Source organism: Hylobates moloch, unplaced genomic scaffold, assembly GCF_009828535.3.
Source record: "Hylobates moloch isolate HMO894 unplaced genomic scaffold, HMol_V3 SCAFFOLD_1, whole genome shotgun sequence".
Classification (NCBI taxonomy): Eukaryota; Metazoa; Chordata; class Mammalia; order Primates; family Hylobatidae; genus Hylobates; species Hylobates moloch.
In genome coordinates, this window is record NW_026652276.1 from 67631241 (window position 1) to 67656470 (window position 25230).

The window sequence follows — 25230 nt, forward strand, 5'->3', positions numbered from 1 at the left end:
ATTCTGGACCATAAGACAAATATAGCCATGTGTCATATAACTGTTTCAGTCAACAACTGACCACAGTTATGACAGTGGTCCCATAAGATTATAATACCATATTTTTACCCTGTCTTTTCTATGTTTAGATACATAAATACCATGGTGTTACTGTTGCATATTCAGTACAGTAACATGCTGTACAGGCTGTTGAGCTATAGGAGCTATAGGCTAGACCATTAGGCTTAGTACATAGTAGGTTTTACCGTATAGATTTTGTGTAAGTACACTCTATAGTGTTCACCTAATGAAGCATTTCTGAGAGAGTGTCCCTATCATTAAGTGACACATGACTGTATCAATAAATGTAGAAGGGTTAAAATCATACAAAGCATATCCTCCAACCACAACAGAATTAAATTTGAAATCACTAACAGATAGCTGAAAAATTTCCCACATACTTGTAAATTAAATAACATACTGCTAAATAACTCATGGGTTGAAGAAGAAATCACAGGATACATTAGAAAATATTTTGAACTGATTGAAAAGAAAAATAAAACATATAAAAATTCATAGAATGTGGCTAAAGTAGTACTTATCAGGAAATTTATAGCATTAAATGCTTATATTTAGAAAGGGAGAAAAAAGGTCTTAAGTCAAAGAGCTAAGCTTCCACCTTAAGAAACTAGAAAAAGAAGAACTAATTAGACCAAGTACTTAAGGAAAGGCAGTATTAAAGGTAAGAGCAGCAATCAGTGAAAAAGAAGAAAAACAGAATTTTTTAAATCCCAGAATTTACTTGGATTTTAAAAAGGGTTTTAACTACATACTTTAATAACTTCCTGTGCATTTTAGTCAGATCTTTTTCTTAGTATAGGAATACTTGCATTCATATTGTAATATATGTTAACAGTACTTCTTTAGATGACACTTTTATAACCAAGTCAAAAAGAAATTGAAACCTGGTTGTGTGGAAATAATCTATTAATGCAGACTTAGCTTCAAAGAATTGTGGATCACAAGACATTGTAGACTGGCCCGAGGGTTTTCTGTATGTCAGTGTTCAGTTACCTATCTATAATGTGGGTATAGAGATTTTCTGTCACTCAGCTGTGGAATGTAAGTGGTTTTTATTGCACAATCATTTACTTATTTATTTTCGTATTATACCTACATAATATAACCTTAGGGGACTGGTATTTCAAAGTGTTGATTTTTACGACTGATATTTGAATACGAACTCATTCATCTAAGTAATGAAGCTTACTTTCTAAGTAGAAGTGTTTTCGGTTATGGCATTTAACATTTTTGAACCTTGAGCATGATTCAGTTTGGAGGCAAAGCTATCAGGGGAAAAGAAATTAAAAAGAAATTGTCTTCTGAAACTTAAAAGAAGCCTAAACATTAAAATTATATATTTTATAATACTCTAAATACTCGTATTTTGAAATGGAAAGTGTCTTTGAATTAATGGTTATATTTATTGTTTCATCATTATTATACAATCTGTACCTTGTAGCATATAATAATCAAAGGATTGCTTTGAGAACTTTGATATTTCCACATCCAGATTCCTGGGTTTCAGATTGATGGTTCTGTGTAAGGGCCACTATTTCAGCTCAGCACAGAACATCAACACCAGAAATTGTGTTTGTGTTCTAGCATTAATATGGTTGTTTACGATTCTAAGCAAGTTCTGTGCAAGCTTTGCACTCATTCTGTAATTTTAGATATATTTCTCCCTCAAAAATGTAGTGGTGATTGGGAATGTATAGATCATAAAGGAAACCATAAAAGAATTTAAGCTCTGTTAATAAGGCCTATATTGAATTGTGGTAAATGTGTTTTTATGAGAATAATTTATTTTTTCTGCACATATTTAAAATATTGTTTTGTATACCAATTAACGTAAACCATTTTTGTAATATTCATATGGGAGCAGAACTAAATTACTGTATTGCCCTGGTGACTGTCCTAATAGTCAGTATTGTTATAGTATGATCATATTTTACCAGCTTTTCCCTGTAGTTATTGCTCACAGTTAAAGTTACATCATTTATTTGTGGTATGGTCAATGTATGTCTAGTAGGCTTTTATGGTATTTCTCTCAATTTTGAACAGTTTTCTTACTCTTTTTAGGTCACTAATTTTCTGTTATTTGTCATTCTCTTTGAAGCAATGCTTCTGTATTAACTACTTGTGTGGTTAAGTATGTGGCGCAGAAAGACCCTGCAAATTCTCCCGTGTGGCCACCTCTGTAGCAGCTGGTTATACAGGCCATTAGCACCTGCGCCCCGTCCCCAGCTGCCTAGTGCCTCCCTCACTCCTGTCTGCTGCTGGCCAGTGGGCATGCCCTTCTATTTCAGGTACTTAGCCTTGACCAGTGCTTAAAGCTATGTTTCAGCAAGTGCCTGGTGCATTTCTTCTGCCTTTCCTGCCGTGGTCATCAGTTACACATCCATTTGATCAGGGCAAGAAGACTAGGAATGGCCAGCATAGTGTCAGCGCTTAACTGACATTATCGTGGTACTTAACTGAACCAAAACCTCACTCTTTGTTAATAGATTATTACTCCAGAGTTATAGGGTGGTTAGTAGTTTTGACTAGATGTAACTTAACAAGGCAAGAAGTTATTGCCTTGATACTAAAGATATTCCTATAGTAAGTATTCCTCCTAATTTAAGTACTTTTGTATATATTTCTTGCTAATGATCATAGCCAGTATTATGTATTCTCTTTTCATGGCATAATAATATAAATCAAAGTACTTTAAACTGAAGTGGTAAAATTAGGGTTTGATTTTTTTTTTTTTTTTTTTTTTTTTAGACGAGTCTTGCTCTGTAGCCCAGGGTGGAGTGCAGTGGCACGATCTCGGCTCACTGCAAGCTCCGCCTCCTGGGTTCACGCCATTCTCCTGCCTCAGCCTCCCGAGTAGCTGGGACTACAGGTGCCCGCCACCACACCTGGCTATTTTTTTGTATTTTTAGTAGAGATGGGGTTTCACCGTGTTAGCCAGGATGGTCTCAATCTCCTGACCTCATGATCCACCCTCCTCGGCTTCCCAAAGTGTTGGGATTACAGGCGTGAGCCACCACGCCCGGCCAAATTAGGGTTTGATTTCTAAATCCCATGTCATATGAACCAAAAAGTTTAAGACCATCTTGGTGACACAAACACTGGTCACTTAAAAGAGTGTATTCTAGTTACCCTAAACATAAAAATGAGGGAAGAAAAAACTTTCCTGACCAGCTGCCTGCCTACCTACATTCCTTTCGTTTTGATTTTGTCATCTGTTCTCTCCCCTCATCACCCAACACTGTGCTGGAGAACTGACTCATCACAGTCCCAAATGAGAAGCTGCAGCTGAAATGTCATTGCCACCTTCCCAAGCAAAATTTTATTTCCCGTAATGTTCATATCATCTCCAACGTGGCTTACATTTGCAGCAAGCTTTGCAGGCATGCTCCTTGGCTATTTGCATCTGTGCTTATTTCTAAAGGGAATGTTTTGACTTGAAAGGAATAATGAAGATTAATGGTGAATTTTTCTTTCTCTTCCTATATCATGGATTTCTTTTTCAGTTTCTGTTACTGGCATTCAAACTGGAGATATGAATGCTGTAAACATGATGAGAAGCAGGGTGTTTGTTTCCTTGTATAAGCCAGGATTTTAGTCTGAATAATGGCGGGCCCAACTGAAAATGACTTCAGTTTTTACCTAAGTCATTGCCTAGGAGACACATGACACTTGGCCTGTGCCATATGGGCCCCTCAATAGCCCACCCTTTCCCACCCTGTCCTTTGCAGCTTGCTTCTGACCAATGCCTTCACTGATAAGACTGTACTGGGGATCCATTAATTAATCCAGTCTTTCATCTCTGTTTCAACAGGGAAGTTAATGTGAAAGGAGTTGTTCACAGGTTAAAAGCAACCTCAAATGTCATGGTAATAAAATGGTCTTTTTTTTCCAGTTGCACAGGAGGGCTTTAAAACTAGTTCGTTTTGCCCTTTATTCATTAAAGTGTAATTCATGCCTTATACTCTGTCACTTTTCATTTGTCGAGATGGACCAAAAGCTTTGGAGGTGGCCTAGAAAAAAATATCTGTGGCCCACTTACAAGGTTGCTTTTCTTGGGACCATTTTTGACTTCACTAATAATGTAATGGGGTGAAGCTGATTGTTCTTTTGAATTATGTCTTATCAGGAACCATACCCAGAGGAATGGGTTGCAGATTTCTAGGGGGTGTGGCAATTCTAGGCAAAGGTTGCTCTCTGTTGTGATTTAGAGCTTCAGGCCCAAGCCCTTGCACCCCTTGTGAACCCTTTCAGGCCTCCTTTCCCACATATCCCACCTAGTTCTTCCTTAGCATCCTGCAACACACAAATAGTCTTCAAGATGCAACTTATGGCTTTTTAATTATATTTTGAATATTCATTATATTCAGATTTCATTTTTAAAACAGGTAATTAAAATACAACAATGTCTAGTAAACAAAATTGTCTGCAGATGTCAGTGCCTGTAGAATTATCTATAGGAAACAGCACCTATTACCATTGTGCTAGATGGAGCAGTACAACTGAAAAGCTATTCTAAGTTGTATTATTTGTGCAATTGATTTTTTAAAGACATCTTTTTCTGAGTTGGCAAAGTATGTGACGTAAACATCATGATAATGTAAAACTGCATATAACGTGAAACATTTAGATAAAGCATAACAATCCACTTAAAAAGAAAATATTCATCACTTTTTGTTTAATGTGCTTGACACTGGCTGGTATAGTACGATTTTATAATGTGTCACCCAAAAAGGAAACTTGCTTTCAAGTCCAGCGGCCCTTCTCTGAATTCCTGGCCAGTTTTAGCTCCAGTTCCTGTTCCCCACTTTGCCAAAACTCCTCATTTGCTCCATAACTGAACTTCCTTCCTGATGCTCAGAGACTATAAACTGCCAGGCATGAATTCCTGTAGCTTTCTCACCCCAGGCCCCACCACCAGTCCTGCACAGCCAGCCTCTCTCCTCCTACCCTCTTCCCTCCCAACTCAGGAAAGGGGAAAGTGATTTTCCTTGTATTCAAAGCTAATTGCTGTGCCCTGGATTGTCTCCAACATTTGACTTCTCCAGAGCCTTGCTCCATCAATGACCCTCTCTTTCTTATGAGTCAGCCTTCCCCTTCCCTTCCACAGTCCTCCCCACCTCACTTACAAACCAGTTTCTCTACTTTTGTACCTCTGTTAATGTCATTCTTCCCCAGTCACCAGACCTTAAACCCTTAACAGACCAGTTTCTTTCCCTCTCCGTTGCCTCTGTTTCAATTAGTTACCAAGCGCTGTTGATTCTGCCTCCTAAATAACTCTAGTTTGTCCCTTTTTCTCAGTCACCACTGCCCGAGTTCAGATCCACATCATCTCTTGTCTAGGTGACTGCCATAGCACCACCCTACCTAGTCTGTCTTCCTTCAGCCTTGCCCCCTCGACTGTGTCACTCTCCTTAACAATCCTCAGTGGCTCTGCATTGTTCACTGGACAGAATACAAATTTGTAGGCATTGAAAAGGCCCTGTCTGCCTCTCCTGTCTCCTGCCAGGCCAGTCGTTTCCACTCCACCCAGACTGAACTTCCTTGCAGTTCTCTACACACCACATTGTTTCTCTCATGCCTTGTGTCTTTGATTTTCAACTCAGGACTTAGCTCATGGGTTGGTCTCTTCCCAGCTTCTCTCATACTTTGCAAATATTTTGATTAAAGTATTTTCACACTGTGTTTAGTAGGAGAAACCCCTTTTCATTTTTGTATAGGTCATCATTTAATTAATGTTTATGAATGAATAAAAATGACTAATTAATGAAAATCAGTATTTGTTTTGATGACCTTTAGGGGAATAAAAAAGACTCAAAGGCTACAGTAATCAACCTTTTACAAATATAATCCAGTGTCATAGAGTCATAGAGGTTACAGAATAAAGGAAACTTGAGATATATGGATTTTAGACATAAAAATTCAAGTGAGTTTTAGATATAAAACTTCAAAAGGGAATCCATTTAAACCCTGTTATACAAATACAGTCTTGTAAGCTGCTGGTTCTGCAAGGCCTATTTCTAGAACATTTTCATGGAGAGCTACATAAGCTACCTTCTAAACGATTTAAAAAACAAAAAAAACCCAGCCTCAAATGGCTCAGGATGCCTTCATTAAAAAGCTGCCCAAGAATGAACTGTAAATAAATAACAATCTCCTAAAGATTACTTTCTGAGATACATGTGTAACCCTTTAATTGGAGAACATGGGGTCTGCTCGGACAGTTAAAATCCTCTCTTCAGCATATCAAGAAATATCCCAGGCTTTTTGAAATGCCCCATTCACTGCTACTTTCAGGAAAGTGAGGAAAGGATTGGTTCTATTAAAACAGCTCAGTAGCCAGTGCTGTTTCCCAGATGCCTATTTGTTTAATAGCAAACAAAACACCTTCTACTCTTTTTGCTCTCCCTGTTTAACTTTCAGACACTTTATCATGAGATAACTGATAGGCACAAAATAATTCCTGAGACTTCCTTCGTACTTTCATTGCATCTTTAGTCACCTCACCAAGTAAATGATACTGATTATCCTGAGGTTTGGCAACCTATAAGTGAGTTTGCCTCCCAAAGACTTTCTCTAAAAGAAGCTTCACAATTCCGTTGCTGTTTCATGATTATATAACTCTCTTTCTGAATCAGCACTGTCTACTTCACTCATTCCCATAAGAATAAAGCACGATTGCATGCTTTATCCAGTTTTATTCGCTCTGAAGAACACGGGGACATTACAGAGTATCTGGATGTTGATCTTGGGCTCTACTTCAGCAACTCCAGGAAATACTTTGAGTTTACAGGCTCTGAACATCGTTAACAATCCAGAGGCGACTGTGCCTGCATTCCTGACCCTCCTCCATGAAACACATAGAAGGGATTATGGCCTCCTTTTCAAAATCAACATAAAATTTTGTACTCAGACTCAGTTGGCAACAGCAAAGAGTTATAAGCACATACCTACTTTGAATGAACCCAGGGTTATCCCTTGCGGCTTTATATGGATATTTGGGCCAATGTCGTATTTTGAATTCTGATATACTATGTTTCATTGATTCTTATATGCATATTTTATTTTCCATTTTAATGTCTCTGAATTTGGGATTTGTCTTACAACCAATGGCTTGTCATGATTTAATTGGCATGGTTTTTCTAAATGGAACACATAATGGTATGTCTTACATTTATGGTATTTTCATTTGAAGAAATAAGTTTCATATCTTAAAAATCATTTACTTGGTTTCTAAGACTTAGTCAATATGTTAATACAGCAATTGTAAAAATGACAATCTTAGCTGTGAATTTTATTATGTACAGTAGTTTTGGCAGATATTTATGTTGGAATCAAATTGTAATTTACTGATAATATTGAAAATTTTATTATTTTTTAATGTTTAGAGTTTGGATTCATTGCTTCTGCAAAATATTCTACCAATATTTTTTCATCTGAGTTAACCTAGAATGCCTTCTCTTTCCTATATGTAAAAGAGATAGATATCTTAACATTTGAATCCTTTCTTCTTTGGGGATTCCTTTCCTTTTCAAGGAAAAGAAATCAAATACAGTAGAAAGAACCTTTATGAGCTGGAATGGTTAGTGAATAATTACTGTACTCAAACAAGGTTCCTGATAAACTGTACTTCCTGCAGTTGCTAAAATACATTTATTCTCTTTGCTAACATAATAAATATCAAATGTTTTAAGCAGAAATTGGGCCTTTTTGATGATTCTGATGTGACCCATCAATAAGTATCTCCTGGGTCTGTGATCCTACTCATGGTCACAGAAGTTAAATTATCTGAAAAATTCCTGACAGGACCCAAGACATACTCTATATGGCCACTCATTCCTTTTCATGTCATAGTACTGTAGAAATAGCATAGTACATGGAAATGCCAGTATTTGTATAGATTGGGGTGCCTGCACCTGAGGGGACATTGGAAAACTCCATTATGTAGTTTTCAAAAGTAAGTTACAGAATATTGGTCTGATTTATCATTCCTAAAACAAAGAAATCAAGCTCTGAAAAAAATGTTAACTGCTTGTCAGTTTCACTCAACCAAGGTTCTTTTAAATGCAGCCATGTTGCCCCTTCATTACTAACCGTGGGCTGGGTGCGGTGGCTGACGCCTGTAATCCCAGCACTTTGGGAGGCCAAGGCAGGCAGATGCTTGAGCTCAGAAGTTCAAGACTAGCCTGGGCAACATGGTAAAACCCTGTCTCTACAAAAAATACAAAAATTATCTGGGTGTGGTCGTGTGTGCCTGTAGTCCCAGCTACTCGGGAGGCTGAGGTGGGAGGATCACTTGAGGGAAGCCGCAGTGAGCTGTGATACACCACTGCACTCCAGCCTGGGCAACAGTGAGACCCCATTTCTCTCTCTTTCTCTCATATATATATAGAATATGTGGCTTGTATATTAGTGCTTTGATATGAAACAGTCTTCTCATCCATGTGTTTCCCCTTTCCTGACTTTGCCCCTCTTTTTTTTTTTTCAGGTGCATACATTCAGAGGGCCACACTGGTGTGAATACTGTGCCAACTTTATGTGGGGTCTCATTGCTCAGGGAGTGAAATGTGCAGGTAAGAGCTCTTGTCTTGTCTCTGGATTGAGTCAGTTGTGAAGTTGTAAGAGGTGAGGTAGAAGGAGACTTGTTATGCATATCCAGTAGGCTGGATCCTGATTTGGTCTTGTGCACATGCAGTAGGCCAGATTCTCAGGCAGCCACTTTGGAAATTTGATATTTTATCTGCTCTTAACCTTCTGGCACTTGATGGACAGCATACTAGGGATCTGGCATTAGTCCATTGAAAAGAGAGAAGTCAGCTTGTTCAAAAAGTCTGATAAAAGGAGATAAAAGTAAGGCAGTTATATTTAATACTTGCCTTTGATGTTGCAGTAACTAAATTTATAAAAATGATTTTTTTAAAGCAATGTACAGGGACCTATGATTGTTGCCTTGGAAACCGAATTTTAAAGATAACTTGTTAAGCTGGATTGTCCTTACTAAATTTTTGTGAAATCAAATTGAAGCTTTAAAAATCTGTGAATTCATCTTCAGAGATGGTTACCAAATTCTGAAAAACCACTTAGTCACTAATATTTTCTGTGTGATGTTTTGAAATCAAATACTTTTTGTAAAATATGACCATGAATATTTAGATATAAATTTAGAAACCATAAGATTTACACATGCAGAAATAGCCAACACAAGGATGTATTGAGATACTTTGTGAAATAAAGTACTTATTTATATCATGTGAAATCCATTTGTATAGAGCAACTATACTGAATACTGGCCATTTATCCAAACTACTTTAATTTTTTTTTTTTTTTTTTTTTTTTTTTTCTGAGACAGTCTTGCTCTGTCGCCCAGGCTGGAGTGCACTAATGCGATCTCGGCTCACTGCAAGCTCCACCTCCCAGGTTCACGCCATTCTCCTGCCTCAGCCTCCCGAGTAGCTGGGACTACAGGTGCCCACCACCACGCCCGGCTAATTTTTTGTCTTTTTTTTGTAGTAGAGACAGAGTTTCACCATGTTAGCCAGGATGGTCTCGATCTCCTGACCTCGTGATCTGCCCACCTCAGCCTCCCGAAGTGCTGGGATTACAGGCGTGAGCCACCGCACCCGGCCCAAACTACTATAAATTCTGACATAGACTTAAAAATAATCATGTAAATTTTAAATGTCTAGTATTTTGTCATAAAAGTTTCCTTTTGCTATTTAATTTGTAAAACTAAAAAATATCTTCTTACATGTCTTTTAGCATGAAGCTTTACACTAAAAAAAATACTAAGTATTTCAAAATGGTAACTATAGTAACTGTCAGATTTATCACTATAAACATCATTTCTTTTATGGCATGATTTTTAAATGGAATATTTTTGTTGTCCATTATGTGCAGAAATTTCTGGGGTCTGATTCTTATTTCTAAATTGCATTTCCTTTGAATAGCAAGATATAATATGTATTGCATGGAAATGTTCCAAGTCGCTCTTCTTTCAGTTATTATTCCCTTAGTATCACTAAAATGTAATAAGGTTCCAGGCATATGTCACCATTCAAGGACCTTCCTGCCACAGGGAGTGGGATAAGAATCCTACACATGTGGACTTGGAACTGTGCAGAGGTGTTCATCAGGGAGTGCCTCAGCTCAGAGTCGAAGCTCAGAGTGAATGAGGAAAGGCTTGCTGTGGCTGGTGGTTATCCAGAGTTGGGATGAAGAAGGCCATGGTTGTGCCTTTGCACTGGAGGGAAACAGTAGAATGGAAAGTGTTGATAAAGTGGAGGTATTGAGGCAGTGTGCATTGCAGTTTCACAAAGGCAGATGGAATACTCTTTCCAAAGCACAAATTTCCTGCTCAAGAACAATGGTCTCAATGAGCCCAGTTTGCCTTTATGAGACAGTCTTGTCCAGCTGATACTCAGAAACAGTTTTTAAAGTGTTTTATGACTGTCACAAACTTAAAAGCTTTTCTTTCATGAGTAAGGGTGTATATCATTTCCATTTTGAAATAGTGAAGGCCATCTATATAAGAATTCTTAGCTATTAATAGAGAATAGGTACAGCAACTATGAATAATCTTTGGGAATATGCTACAACCCCAATCATGTTGTAAAGAAATGTTTTGGAACATTTATCATGTCAGTCATATGGGGGAAAGGAGAAAGAATTCATCCCCATCTCCACAGCCACCCACATTAATAGCCTCTACCTCTTATTGTGAGTAAAGGTCAGGAATTGAAAGAAAAGCCCTGAGGAGATTTTTCATTTTGTGTTATATCTTGTCCTTAAAAGCATTATATTCAGTGTGATTTGAACCATATTAATGGTAATACAAGCACAAGTCAACTCATTTTGAAAACACGGAGGGTTGGAATTTGAATTCATTCTGTGTTCTATGACAACTAATTATATTTGGATTGACAGTGAGATTCTTAGGTCTGAAGTGGCTTTGAGGCTCATCTGGCCTTTGACTATCTAAATCCAAACGCAAAGAATTGAGAATTTAAAGAGAGAGTGCACACTAGCTGTGATAAGCTGAAAAATAGCTCCCCAGAGATGTCTGCTTCTAATTCCCAGAACAGCATTCCTTGTTCCTTTCATGGCACGAAGAATGGTGCAGATGTCATTTAAATTAAGGATATTGAGATGGGGAGTTTTGGGTTGCTATGACAAAATACCACAGACTGGGTAATTTATAAATAAGAGAAATTTATTTCTCACAGTTCTGGAGGCTAGGAAGTCCAAGATCAAGCTGCCAGCAGGTTCAGTGTCTGGTAAGGGTCCAAGCTCTGCTTCCAAGATGGCGCCTGGAAAGCTGTGTCCTCCAGAGGGGAGGTGCCTACAATGCAGTGTCCTCATGATTTGGCAGAAGAGTATAAAAGGGGCCAACTCCCTCTGTCAAGCCCCTTTATAAGAGCACCTAATCCCCATTCACAGGGGAGGCGCCCTCAACCTAATCATCTCTGAAAGGTGCCATCTCTTAATACTGTCACATTAGCAACACCTGAATTTTTGAGGGGACGCTTTCAAACCACAGCAGGGAGAGTACCCTAGATTGTCAAGGGAGGCCTAGTATAATCACAATCATAAGGGCCCTTATAAAAGGGAGGCGAGAGGTTGATAGTCAGAGAAAGATGAAGTCAGAGAAAGGACAGAAGCAGAGGTCAAAGGGAAGAGAAGATGCTATGCTGCCAGCTTTGAAGACAGAGGAAGGAGCCACAAGCCAAGGAATGCAGGTGGTCTTTGGAAACTGGAAAAGGCAAGGAAAGAAGTGGATTCTCCCCTAAGCCTCCGGAAGAAATGCAGACCTGCTAACACCTTGATTTTAGCCCAGTGAAAGTGATTTTGAACTTCTGACCTCCAGAATTGTAAGATAATATATGCTTGATGTTTCAAGCCAGGAGTTTGTGGTATTAATAATTTGTTATAGCAGCAATTGTGAACTAATGCACTAAACACTAAAGGTATTCTTTCCAAAGAAAAATGGCAGGCTGTCAGAAAAGAAATGTATTTATCTGCCTTTGATTCCTGAGACAGCTTGCTTTGTTCTGCCTTCTTTTTTCAAAATCCACCAAGGCAAAAGAGAGCTTGTCAGGAATGTTTAAAGGAGTGTTTGCCAAAAGCAGCAATTTTGTGTCCCTCGCCACAGCCCTTTTTTAAACATCATGTAAAGGTATTGGGTGATGTTCCAACCACCAGGCTGGCCAAGTTGCTGTAGGAGTCAGACTAAATCCAGCTAATACCAGGCAAGCTGTCCCTTCAGGACTGAAAGCGCTGGCTTGCTGCTAAGCACACCACAGCGATGAGGACAACTGAGGGAGCAGCAGGGACGATCCTGAGAATGCTAATCATTACATTACATGGGCTATTCAAAACCACGCAGTGCAAGGTGACATTGCAGGCATTACAGTCTTACCCACCAAAGTCACCCGTCCTCTAGCCTCCTCTGAAGTGAAGAAAGTGATGTTGCAAGGGCATAGCTAACTGCAGATTGGGAATGGTGCTACTCCGGCTGGAATATTTATGACCTGAGTAGGTAGCCTTTAACAATCAAGTTCAAAGGATGGTCGTTGTTCATTTAGAATAGTTACTTTGAATAGTATTTTTCTTTATGAAAGGTAAGCTTATAGGTTAATCTATTATTATGTAATCATGGAGACTGTCAAACATTCGTCTTTAAAAAAAGACCATTATTCCAGCAGCATTCCTGAATTGTTTTCATCTTAGCCTTACCAGAATATTCTAAGAAATTAAGAAGGATAATTATTTCAAATCAGACATATCAGTTTAATGTTGGTTATTTATGAAAGTGACTTCATATTTTCAATGTATCATTATCTTTGCTGCCTCCAAAGGGAAATGGCAGCAGTTTTCCTAATAATAAAGTGTAAGTATTTATTACTTGAGGTATACAAGCCCTTTTAGGTTGCAGAAAATAAGTGGAAGTAATGTTTTTTATTTTAACTGCTGTTTTGATTGATTGTACCTAAAGAGTTATGTTTGTCCTTGTAAGCCAGTGAGAAATTGGTAAGACTTGCTTAAAAGTTTCATGGAGCCCCTTTTAGTTGGAAACAATATTTTCATCAATATTCCAAAGAACAAAGCATTCTTCTTAATTTTGCTTATGAAAATAATTACTTCTGATGCATATTAAAATACAAGCTATTCCACTTTCCTGGGGGAAAAAACCAAGAGATATGTTTCAAAACAAGTTTTTATTTGCCATTATTTAAAATATGAACAGAGAGAATAATGATTATAATTTCAAATCTTATTAACATAATGTTATCCTTTAATCCTGTCAATAGAATGTAAATGTCAGCTATTCCTTTCAAAAAATTAATTTCTGTGCTTTCTAGATATAAAATGTGTGTTTTAGCAAAATCAAGCCCCAGAAAATCTGAAAGTAACCTAAAGTTGGTAGTCTAAGTAATAGAAATATTTTATTAAGAAAGTATAGAATAAAATGTGACTTGAATTTTTTATTCTTCCTTTCATATGTTTATTCTATGCTTATTAACTTGAGAAATTGGAAGGGAGAAATGTGATTTAATAGTAACATAAAAATAACCCACCAAACCAAGAGATTCAACAAATGAAATCATTTATGTACCTTTTATTATTATTATTATTTGTAGTATAGAGCTTCCCTGAGAGAAATGGAACTATGTAAGAGTTATATGACTTTAATAAATAAGTATGAAAACCATATAAAGCCTTAATGGCAAACTGAAATATTGATATACTGTTAGTCCCTGAAGCAGCAGTTTTCAGAGCAAGCTCAGGGCTAGCAAATTGCGCTGTGAATGTAAGTATATAAAAATCAGCTTTATTTTAATGACTTTGCCCTGTCTTTGGCAAAGACTTCATATCCAGTCCTGCCAAAAATTTAGCCTTTCAGATACATTTTTAAAATTGAGCATAAAATATTAATATTTTCCCATAGTTTTATCTTATTTAAATAAAAGAGAGAACATCAGTTTAGAAAACATTTCCCTCTTCCTTAAATACCTAAATCTGAGCTCACTCATCACTTTATCCAGTCTTCACTGAGTTCCAGATAAGCTTAGGAACCTGCTGATGTTTAAAATGGGGGATGAATACTGGATGTGGTAACCCACGCCTATAATCCCAGCACTTTGGGAGGCCAAGGCAGGTGGACTATCTGAGGTCAGGAGTTCGATACCAGCCTGGCCAATATGGTGAAACCCCATCTCTACTAAAAATACAAAAAATTGGCCGGGCATGATGGCTCACGCCTGTAATCCCAGCACTTTGGGAGGCCGAGGTGGGCGGATCACAAGGTCAGGAGATCAAGACCATCCTGGCTAACACGGTGAATCCCCGTCTCTACTAAAAATATAAAAAATAAGCCGGGCGTGGTGGTGGGCACCTGTAGTCCCAGCTACTCCGGAGGCTGAGGCAGGAGAATGGCATGAACCCGGGAGGCGGAGCTTGCAGTGAGCCAAGATCACGCCACTGCACTCCAGCCTGGGCAACAGAGCAAGACTCCGTCTCAAAAAAAAAAAAAAAAAAAAAAATTAGCTGGGCATAGTGGCGCATGTCTGTAGTCCCAGCTACTTGGAGACTGAGGCATGAGAATTACTTGAACTGGGAGGCAGAGGTTGCAGTGAGCCAAGATCGTGCCATTGACTCCAGCCTGGGTGACAGAGCAAGACCCTGTTTAAAAAAAAAAAAAAAAATTGGGGGATGGCTGCGAACATTCAAAGGAAAAAAGTCAATACCAAAAACCATTAGTGCCATTCAGATGTTTTATGTGCATGCATCACAATTTTACTTTTTTGCTTTCTACTGGATTTTTATACATAGGGAAAGAATATGACAAAACAAGTTTCATCATTGCATTTTAAAAACCCTACCAGATCAATTATATATATAGATACCTATAAGGGGACTTATTTGGGTAAAATATAGCAATGTTTTGTAAACTCAAGTCTATACAATGAATAATGGGTACAATATACATTTTTGAATAAGAGGTTGAAAATAGCAAATTCATCTTCAATAATGGAAAATATAACTTTGAGTACATGATGTACTGTATGGTATACGTGGGGAAAAGTGGTGTATGTGAGCCAGTGGGAAGAGGACAGACTGGGAATCAGCAGTCTAAGATTTCAAAGTCAGTTCTAGCACTTTCTGGCTGAGTAACCCGAACAACTCATTTAGCCTCGCCCAACCTCATTGTCTTCAGCTTGAAATGAAGATATTGGGATAGCTTTTTATCAAGAGCCCTTTCTGACTCAATCTGTGACCTGTGTGTATTACACTTAAAGTATGAGGTATATCAACACTATTATTAGATTATGAAGCTTATTGAATTTCATGCTTCTAAAATGTTGTTATAAGAGTTCTTCCAGGCCGGGTGCGGTGGCTCACGCCTGTAATCCCAGCACTTTGGGAGGCCAAGGCAGGTGGATCACGAGGTCAGGAGATCGAGACCACGGTGAAACCCTGTCTCTACTAAAAATACAAAAAATTAGCCAGGCGCGGTGGCGGGCGCCTGTAGTCCCAGCTACTCCGGAGGCTGAGGCAGGAGAATGGCGTGAACCTGGGAGGCGGAGCTTGCAGTGAGCCGAGTGAGACTCCAGTCTGGGCGACAGAGCGAGAGACTCCATCTCAAAAAAAATTTTAAAAATTTAAAAAAATAAAGAGTTCTTCCAGTTCTGGACAAGATGGATAAATATGCTTTTATTACTTCCAATAATTATAACAAAAGGCCCTGGACAAAACATATACATCAACTATCAGAAGACTCTGAAAAGTTGGAAGGCAGACTAAGCACCTCAGGATTCCAGAAACAACCTAGCAGCGAGTTCCCTCGTGGCTAATTTTGTCTGTTTTAACCTCCAATGTTATCCCAGCCTGGGCACCAGAGAAGCCCACGAACCATAAATGCCAACTGGCAGAGATTAAAAATAATCCCCAAAAAAGGCTGCTCTTTCTAGCTAATGCAGTGGGAAAACGGCAGCCCAGCAGCACAGAAACCTTTCAGTCATACCTTCCATTCTCTAGGTAAACAGAGACCCTTCTGCTACACCTTCTCAGTGGATGCTGAAGCAGCAGAGTCTGTAGGTACAAGCCAGTTTTCCACCGCCACCTTGCAATAGCAGTGGTGCACTCTACTGCAAACCTGTGAGTGGAACTCTAGCTTCCTTCCATTCCTGCCTTGCAGAAACTGGTATCCCTCCTTTGCTGAGCTTGTGAGTGGGATCCTGACTTTCTTCTCCACTCTATAACAGAAGCAGCAACCTCTCAGCCCAAGTCTATGGGAAGAGCTGTATCTTCATCCCTAACCTGCAGTAATGAGGCAGCTCAGACTGGTGAGAACTCTATCCTATGCCCACCCTACAGTTACATGTAAAATAGTACTATTCCCCAACCAAGTTTGTGGGCACAGCTTTGACTTCCACCCTACCTGCAATACCTCTCCCTCCCACCCAGTGCCACAGAGAATGTGGAGCAGAGTCCTGCCATTTGGGTAATATACAAGTGGGGCAGGCACAATAGCACTGCAGTAGCATTAAAAAAAACTTTGTAAACTAGGTTGACATTTGGATCACAGTCTACAAAAGAGCATTCTAAATCCAAACAGATTGACTACAGGCTACAATTTCAAAGATTTAGTAGGAACCAGAGTCAAATAATACTCAAAATATCAGATACAGTTCAGAATTACTCATCAAAAGTTACTCTGGAAATAACTAGGAAAATCTTAAATAAAAAAGGACAATTGACAGACACCAACAGTAACATCAAGATGACACAGATGTTGTAATTATCAGACAAGAAAAGCAGCTATCATAAAAAATGCCCCAACAAGCAATTATGAACACTCGTGAAACAAATGAAAAAAAGAAAAGGAAATATCAGAAAAGAAACAGATATTAGGAAGAACCAAATGGAAATTTTAGAACTGAAAAATATAATAACTAAAAGGAACTCACCGGATTATGGGCTCAATAGCAGAGTAGACATGACAGAGTGAAGATGAACTTGAAGTGAAGATCAGTAGAAATTATCCAAGTCAAACAACAGAGAGAAAATATGCATTTTTTAATTTACTTTTTTTAGAGACAGGGTCTTGCTCTGTCATCCAGGCTGGGGTGCAGTGGTGTGATCATAGCTCACTGCAGCCTTGACCACCTGGGCTCAAGCAATCCTCCAGCAATCCTCCCATCTCAAGCCCGCTGAGTAGCTGGAACTACAGGCGCACACCACCACAACCACCAATTTTTTAAAATTTTTGTAGAGACAGGGTCTCACTATGTTGCCTAGGCTTGTCTCAAACTCCTGGCCTTAAGCAATTCTCCCACTTCAGCCTTTCAAAGTGCTGGGATTATAGGTGTGAGCCACCATGCTTGGCTTAAAAAATAGATTTTAAAAAGTGCACTGAGCCTCAGAGACCAGTGGGACCATGACAAAAGTTTTAGCATTTCTGTTGTTGGAATCCCAAAAGAAGATAAAAAATGAGAGGCTGAAAAAATATTTGAAAAAAATAATAGCTGAAAACTCCCCAAATATGGTGAAAGCAGTTAAGAGAGAAATGATGCATTACTTACTTGGGGGTCCTTTTATTTAAATGAAATACACTAAGAACAGTGTAGATATGGAAGCATCTGTATCCCCAGTTATCCAATTCCTTTTCAGGACCTGGCCTCTACATCTGACAAATATGAAATTTTTAGCCTTGAGTTCAACTTAGCTTCTGACCTTAAGCTGATTGACAATCTTGAGGTACGACATAGAAAAGGCCTCTCAAAGTGTTATTTCGTTTTTCTAAATAAGAACAACATAGTCATGGTGAACACAGTTTACTGCATGTATGCATTTTACATATATTAACATTGAAGCCTCACATGAACGCTAATAAACACTATTATTGTTCCCATTTTACACGAGGTACAGGAAATTTGAGCAACTCACTCAAAATCACACAGCTAATAAATTCTAGACTGAACTCTAAGTTATAAAAGTTACCTAAAACATTAAAATATTCAGGAGACAGGAGATCTTTTAAGTGGACAGTTGGTTGCCTTATGATTGAGTCAGATCTCTTATGTATTCTCTAATACAGAGATAAAGAAGAATTTGGGATTTGGTTCTGAAGTCATTTGGACATTAATGATACAGAATAGTGTTGGGTCGTTTGTTCAGATAGTGTAGATTGAGCTCTTTGTTCTGGAAGCCATTCTGTATTCACAAGCTGACATTCCTTAGGGGTGATAACTTTTGGCACTGTTAGCACTGGTGATCCCATCTTCCACATGTATGCAGAGACCCAGCTTCCCTTGACACCTAGCCTGTCTTTGCACATGGAGGTGCTCAGTTCATATGAATTCTTTCCCGAGAGTTGCCACAGGCATTAAGTTCTTATTTCAAGTTGGCAGTATCTACACATTTAATGAAACAATGATATTGTTTGTAAGTTTTGACTAATTTTCCTTGTCTCTGTTAACTGTTACCACTATATATAACTAGATCACAGCTAATAACTTTTACCAAAAGTCATGATAATGATCACCAGCATTTGTCTAGCATTTTACAACATTCGAAGCACCTGAATGCACTGACTCATTAATTCTCATAACAATTTTGTGAGGTGAATATTAGGATCCCCTTTCTGCCAGAAACAGCAAGCAAAACTGAATGGCATTGTACGATTTTCAAATTGGCTTCACTAAGACCTGGCTACAAATCATACATGCACCACTTGGACTGGATTTACAAGAGGTCAACATCAAGTTTTTATGAACTTAAAAACAAATGGGTTATTTTTAAAAAAACATAAAGATAACATTTATTTTAGTTGAATTATTTAGGTATGATTTACTCTGCAGTCTAATTTAACAAAATATTTGTATTCCTCTCTACCCCATCTAAAATTTCTTTGTACTTTTCTTGTTGAAAAATAAAGTGTCTCACAATATTAACTAGAAAATGTTTGGTTTCTGGCATCTTAGAAGTTATAACCAAGTAAAATTACAAAGCAAATGAGTAACTTCAGTAGAGGCAGTATGTGTCTAGGTGTTAAAATTGGGGACTGACTCTAGGGGCTTCCAGATAGCTGAACATGTGGCGGTTCCTAGAGGGTGATACACCCAGGGAGGGCTGGAACCTCCACACCCCTTTCCCCATACCTCATCCTATACATCTCTTCAGCTATATCCTTTGTAATTAAACAGTAAACATTTTTAAAATGTGGACTCTAGAATCATCCATAGGCTTGAGTTCTGTTCCACTGTGTACTAAATGCGTGGCCTCGGGTAAATTACTTATTACTTGTGTGCTTGGTTTTCTCAGGTAGACTATGAGGAAAAAAAGTACCTGTTTCATAGAGCTTTGTGAGTTTAAGTGAAATAATAAATGTAAAGCACTTAGAATAGTGCCTGGCACTAGTAAGCCCTCAATAAATGTTAGCCCGTAATAGTATAGCAATAAATAATAGTTACGGCTATTTCCAGCTACTAGAGGAATTATGTATTAGTTATCATATATGTAGAAAGGATTACAGATAGATATAAACATGAGCAGCACCATTTTAAGAGGGCCCTGGATATTCCTACTTTTGGAGGTCCAATTCCGCTTTATGTCAAATATACTTAAAATGCAATTATACCCCACATTAAATAAATGTTTTATGTAACTTTAAAGAAATGGGTTTATTGGCTATTTGACCTATTTTGTGGACATTGAATTAAACACATTAATTTTGATTTTTTTGTTGTATTCTCCTGAGATCATACAGCAATTAAATGATGACGCGTGAGCTAGAATTCTGGTCTCCTGGCTTATAACCAAATCATTCCAAGAGAAAAGATGACAATATTATTTTTCCACCAAGAAAGAACTGCTGGAGTCTACTCCACTTTAAAACCTAGTTCAAGCTGGAGTGCCTTTTTGAGTCCAGAATGCTCAAAACTCTGAAAATAATATCGAATGTTTCCTTTCTTTATTCTTTTCTTAGATTGTGGTTTGAATGTTCATAAGCAATGTTCCAAGATGGTCCCAAATGACTGTAAGCCAGACTTGAAGCATGTCAAAAAGGTGTACAGCTGTGACCTTACAACGCTCGTGAAAGCACACACCACTAAGCGGCCAATGGTGGTAGACATGTGCATCAGGGAGATTGAGTCTAGAGGTGAGCCATTTGCAGTGCGGGTTGCAGTGGTCTCCGTTCACTACCAGTACGAGTCCTGATGCCTTTTGGGTACCTCATTGCACAATACAGTTGTCTTCTGTAATTTGGAGGGGAATGGTTTCATATGTCAAATGATCTCAAAGACTGAAATGAATTAATTTAACAATTAAATAGCTTGATTTCAAGGTACATTTAACTAAGTATAGCCAATATGCTTATATAAAAATATATTTATAGATGATGCTTCCAGTCTGCAAAAGTTAACAGGTAAAGACAAATTCATTTTTCAGTTTTTAAATTTTTCTTTTGTTCAAGAAGCAAAAGTGTAAATACTCTACTAAAACTATCTAAAGCCAAAAACAGAGCTGCATCCTAATTATTCTTTCCCACTTGAGAAAAACAGGCCTACTTATCTTAGTCTTCTGTTATGTAAAAGAATTTATGATGTAATTGGGGTGATGAATTATTTCCCTTAAGACTTAACATTTTTCACTTAATTAGACCAAATGATGAGCCAGATGATATTCAGATGACAATAGATAAGAGTTAAAGAACTGTGTGTGAAATCGTTTTATTCTAGAAGAGTGTGAAAAGATTTCTAAACATGTATATTTTATTTCTTCTGACACATTACCTCCCAGCTTAAAGTGTGAGGAGTTAAAATCTGAAGAAAAGGCATAATTCAAAGAAACTAACTAGTTTTATTTTTCAGGTCTTAATTCTGAAGGACTATACCGAGTATCAGGATTTAGTGACCTAATTGAAGATGTCAAGATGGCTTTCGACAGAGGTATGTTTTTCACAATGTTCCATAACTTAGGACAATAATACTCTTTTCTAAAAAGGCACAGTTTCTTGTGAGGTATTTTTTGCATATTTTCTAAATCATTGATGATTATTATACCAAATTTAAAAACTTAGCTTATAATTTCTTTTTTTATGAGTTGTAAGTATTAAACAGTCAAATTTCAGAATGTGAAAGAAGTATAAAATTTAACTATGTTACCAATATTTGAGTATCCAAGGCTGGTCCATGTTCACCAAAATACATACAGAGCAATTACATTCACCAAAAACGATAGAGAAAAGAGTGGGATCTATACCATTACAGATTTCAGGCTTCTCAGGCTTGAGTTAAGCCACCTTACCCTGCCTGGCATCCTCATCAGCATCTTCGATGAGCTGAGTGAGACCCAAGCCCGGACTCAAGTGTTGGGGCCAGAAAGCTGAAAGGAGCTTTAGGGGCCTTCTGTGGGGGACCCATCTGCCACTGTAGGAGAAGGGGCCAGTCAAAGAAAAGCTCAGTGGAGCTTAATTTTCTTAGCTAACATTTAAGATTTGCTTCCATGGTCCTCCAATTTGTCTTTGCTTCAAGGACTAAAACAAGGTGGTTCCAAAGAAGACCTGTAGCCTTGAATACAGGAAGTAAAGGAGTAAGAGTTAGTGATCTTTTAAAGAACCACTTTCCTTTGCAAGTACGTATTCTAGTTCTATCACACAAACCTCTCCCATTCACAGACCTCTCGTGGGCAACAGAGGCAGAAAGCAAAAATAATTAAATATTCATTACCAACCTGAGGGAAACTAGGTCAGCCCAAGTATGTGATAAGAGCAAAGAAAGGGAGGTGAAGTAATGGTGTATTCACTCCAAATAAGCATCAGGAAGAGCAGTCCTGAATCCCTGCCAGGTTGAATGGGAAGAAGCATCTCTTTACTCTGGAAGCTCTGCAACTGAGCATGTCCATTCCCAGCCTCTGGCTATGAGTCTCAAAAAGAAATTCACACTGACAAAGAAACTGAATGTTCCTGTGGACCCCAGAGAGCAAAGAAATACAGTTTCCTCTATGGAAAATATGAGACAACCATTTTGTGACCTGAAAACACCAGTAACAGATTTTAAAATTCATGAAGAGCTCACCTTGGCTCCCTGTAGCCACACTGCTGGGGGCCAGTCTTTGGCCTCCCAAGGATATATACCAGCATTCATCTGCAAGATCTATAGTAATGATGCAAAGGATTTTAACGTGGATTACAGGAAACCAGTGACTTGGTCATTAAAATCAGTTCTATATATAAATGCTGCCCAATTCCATGCGTGTTCAAAGGAATAATCCTATACCTTTGAATAAACAGAGCAAAATAATTTGGAGTAATTAAGGATGATCACTTCTGAGAGGCATAAACCTCAAGTAATGAGATCCAAGAAAGAAGACAATATCCATAGGATGCTGGAATGACACTTAAGAGCCAAGGTAAAAAGGCAAGTTTGGGGAAATCTTCCCCAGCTTAGGAAATAGTGACTGAATGGAAAGCTGACTATTCTGAGGTCAGCAGTTGCCATTATACCTCTGCTACATTTTGTCCTTTGGTGGAATCACAGATATTTATGTGACAGGTACAGTGAGAGATCCATGATCAAAACAGATAAAATCTCATCAGCTTTACCCCAGAAGAGCCCTAGTCTGGTGGAGGCAAGAGCAGAAAGTAAAGAAACAGTCAGGAAACAGAGATGTTATAGACTGTGCTGATATGGTATAGCCCTACTTAGAATGTAGTATGTGGATATCAGATTCCAGGATTTGTTTACATTATTTTAAAACAGAAAATAAGTAAATAGATAATACAGATGGAAGAATATATTTGTGTATACTTACTAAAAAGCAGGTTTTAAAAGAACCAGTTTAATAACAACGTACATAGTAAGCCCCGGCATGTTACTCTTTTAGGCTTCTAGCTTGTTTAAATCTATTTTCCATTGATTTGTTAACTCAAAAATATTTATTAAGCAGCTACTATATGCCAGGCACCATGTTCTTTACTTTAGATATGACAGTTAACCAGGTATACTTGGTCCTTGCACTCATGGAGGGCTCACATTAAGTAATAATCACACAGTGGCTATTGATATTATTTTAATAAGGGCTATAAAGGAAAATTAATAACTGGGGAGCTTAACCTGTCTGGTAGGGCAGGTGAGGCATGCTGGAAATCAGAAGAGGCTCTTTCACAGAAAATCATTAATATGTAACATGTAGCACACTAAATTTTACATTAAAAACTGAAGAATTGCTGATCTTTAAAATCTGATTTGTATACAGATATGTCATTCATTAAAACAGTGCTGTGAATCCAGATATTTACTTTTATTTCTTTCAACATCCTTAAAAGATGGTGAGAAGGCAGATATTTCTGTGAACATGTATGAAGATATCAACATTATCACTGGTGCACTTAAACTGTACTTCAGGGATTTGCCAATTCCACTCATTACATATGATGCCTACCCTAAGTTTATAGAATCTGCCAGTAAGTATGAATGCATGTATTTCAAATAACCTGACAACCTCCTCTTAGTAATCACTCTTCCTGGTTTTCTGGCTAACTTGAATGCATTTTATGAAATATTTCCCCTTTGCCTCTCTCTATGGTTAATGTACTCACAAGAATTTTGCATTGTTCTCTAACGTAGATTATTTTATTACTTAATACCATCAGAAGCTTCTCTGTAATGTGCTAAACCTCATTTTCCAAAATAAGGCTTATACCAGTGCTCTTGAGATGTAGGCCAATGCTTTTGTAAAATAAAATAAAAATGAATAACTGAAAAAGTAAAATTAAAAAAACAAAACCAGGCCGGTGGTGGCTCATGTCTGTAATCCCAGCACTTTGAGAGGCCAAGGTGGACAGATCACCTGAAGTTAGGAGTACAAGACCAGCCTGGCCAACATGGTGAAACCCCGTCTCTACTAAAAATACAAAAAATTAGCTGGGCATGGTGGTGCGTGCCTGTAGTCCCAGCTACTCAGGAGGCTGAGACAGGAGAATTGCTTGAACCCGGGAGGTGGAGGTTGCAGTTAGCCGAGATTGCGCCATTGCATTCCAGCCTAGGCAATGAGAGCAAAACTACGTCTCAAGAAATAAAACAAAAACAAACAAAAAACCAACTATCTTTTATTAAATTCAGCAAACATAAAATTTTTGTCAGATTGCTATATGTTTCTAAATTCTTATTCTCAGTTTCTATACTTCTGTATAAGTTAACGCAGACTATTAACAGCAAACTGGCACTGGCCCACAGATCGTACTTTAAAAAGCACTATTTTATATCAAGAAGTTTTTTTTAATTCTAGTTGAAAGGAAAATGAGAAAAAGCAAAGGTTTGTCAAAGTTTATTTATGCTGTAAAAATCATATCTGTAATTCACACTGCATTTTTTTAAAGAAGGGAATTCTTAATGGTTTTAAGTATTAGCACTACCGGTTTTTTTGGAAAAGATAGGCTATTTCTGTCATTTTGCTTTTCTCTCTTTAAAACCATATGTTGTCTTCATCTTTAAATGATAACATCACTTCCTTAGTCACACTAATTTGCTTTTTGACTTGGGAATTTCATGAAATACAATCTTTCTTTGTTCTAAATTTTAGTTTCCCTCTCAGGGCTTTTGTAGAGGATTTTTGTGGTTAGTTCCATGGAGCCCTGATTTCTTGTGGGTCAGCTCAAGCTCCCATGTAGAGAACAGCTGTGAGAATTACACTGATTTCTTTCAAAGCATTAGGTTAGAAAGCATGAAAAATTCTAGGTCTCTTATGGACTCAGTGCTGATCATGAAAATTTGTATGAGGGATCTCACACGTCCTTGTCTTCTGGGGCAGACATTTCCTCTCCAGACAGATAAATCTGATTGCCACTCATCTAGAAAGCAACACACACACACACACACACACACACACACACACACACACACAGATAGCCCGTGAAAAGCTGCCCAGTCCACAGTATGCTCTGATCCCGAAGACTCTGATCCCACTGAAAGTGGGTAAGCTCCCACTCTGATGTTGCTTGGAAGTAAAACTGAAGCTTGGCTCTATGCCTACCTCTGGGGCACACGATCAGCAGAGGACAAAGCAGTGATGCAAACCCAGGTTCTGAACTCCACACGCCACCGTATCTAGGAAGAAGTAAAAGCCAAGCCTCCTCTTGGATTTTGAGGCCTTTGTCCCCACAATTCCAAA

The 25230-nt window shown here is 38.1% G+C and overlaps 1 protein-coding gene across 2 annotated transcripts in view; it reads left to right on the forward strand.

Moving 5' to 3' along the window:
• CHN1 (chimerin 1) overlaps positions 1 to 25230 on the forward strand; it is a 209995-nt gene that overhangs the window by 176987 nt on the left and 7778 nt on the right. For both annotated transcript variants that reach the window (XM_032755326.2, XM_058440956.1), the window contains 4 exons: positions 8546 to 8630; positions 20045 to 20218; positions 20931 to 21008; positions 23387 to 23524. In XM_032755326.2, the coding sequence (XP_032611217.1) occupies positions 8546 to 8630; positions 20045 to 20218; positions 20931 to 21008; positions 23387 to 23524 (475 nt within the window). The remainder of the gene's footprint in view (positions 1 to 8545; positions 8631 to 20044; positions 20219 to 20930; positions 21009 to 23386; positions 23525 to 25230) is intronic.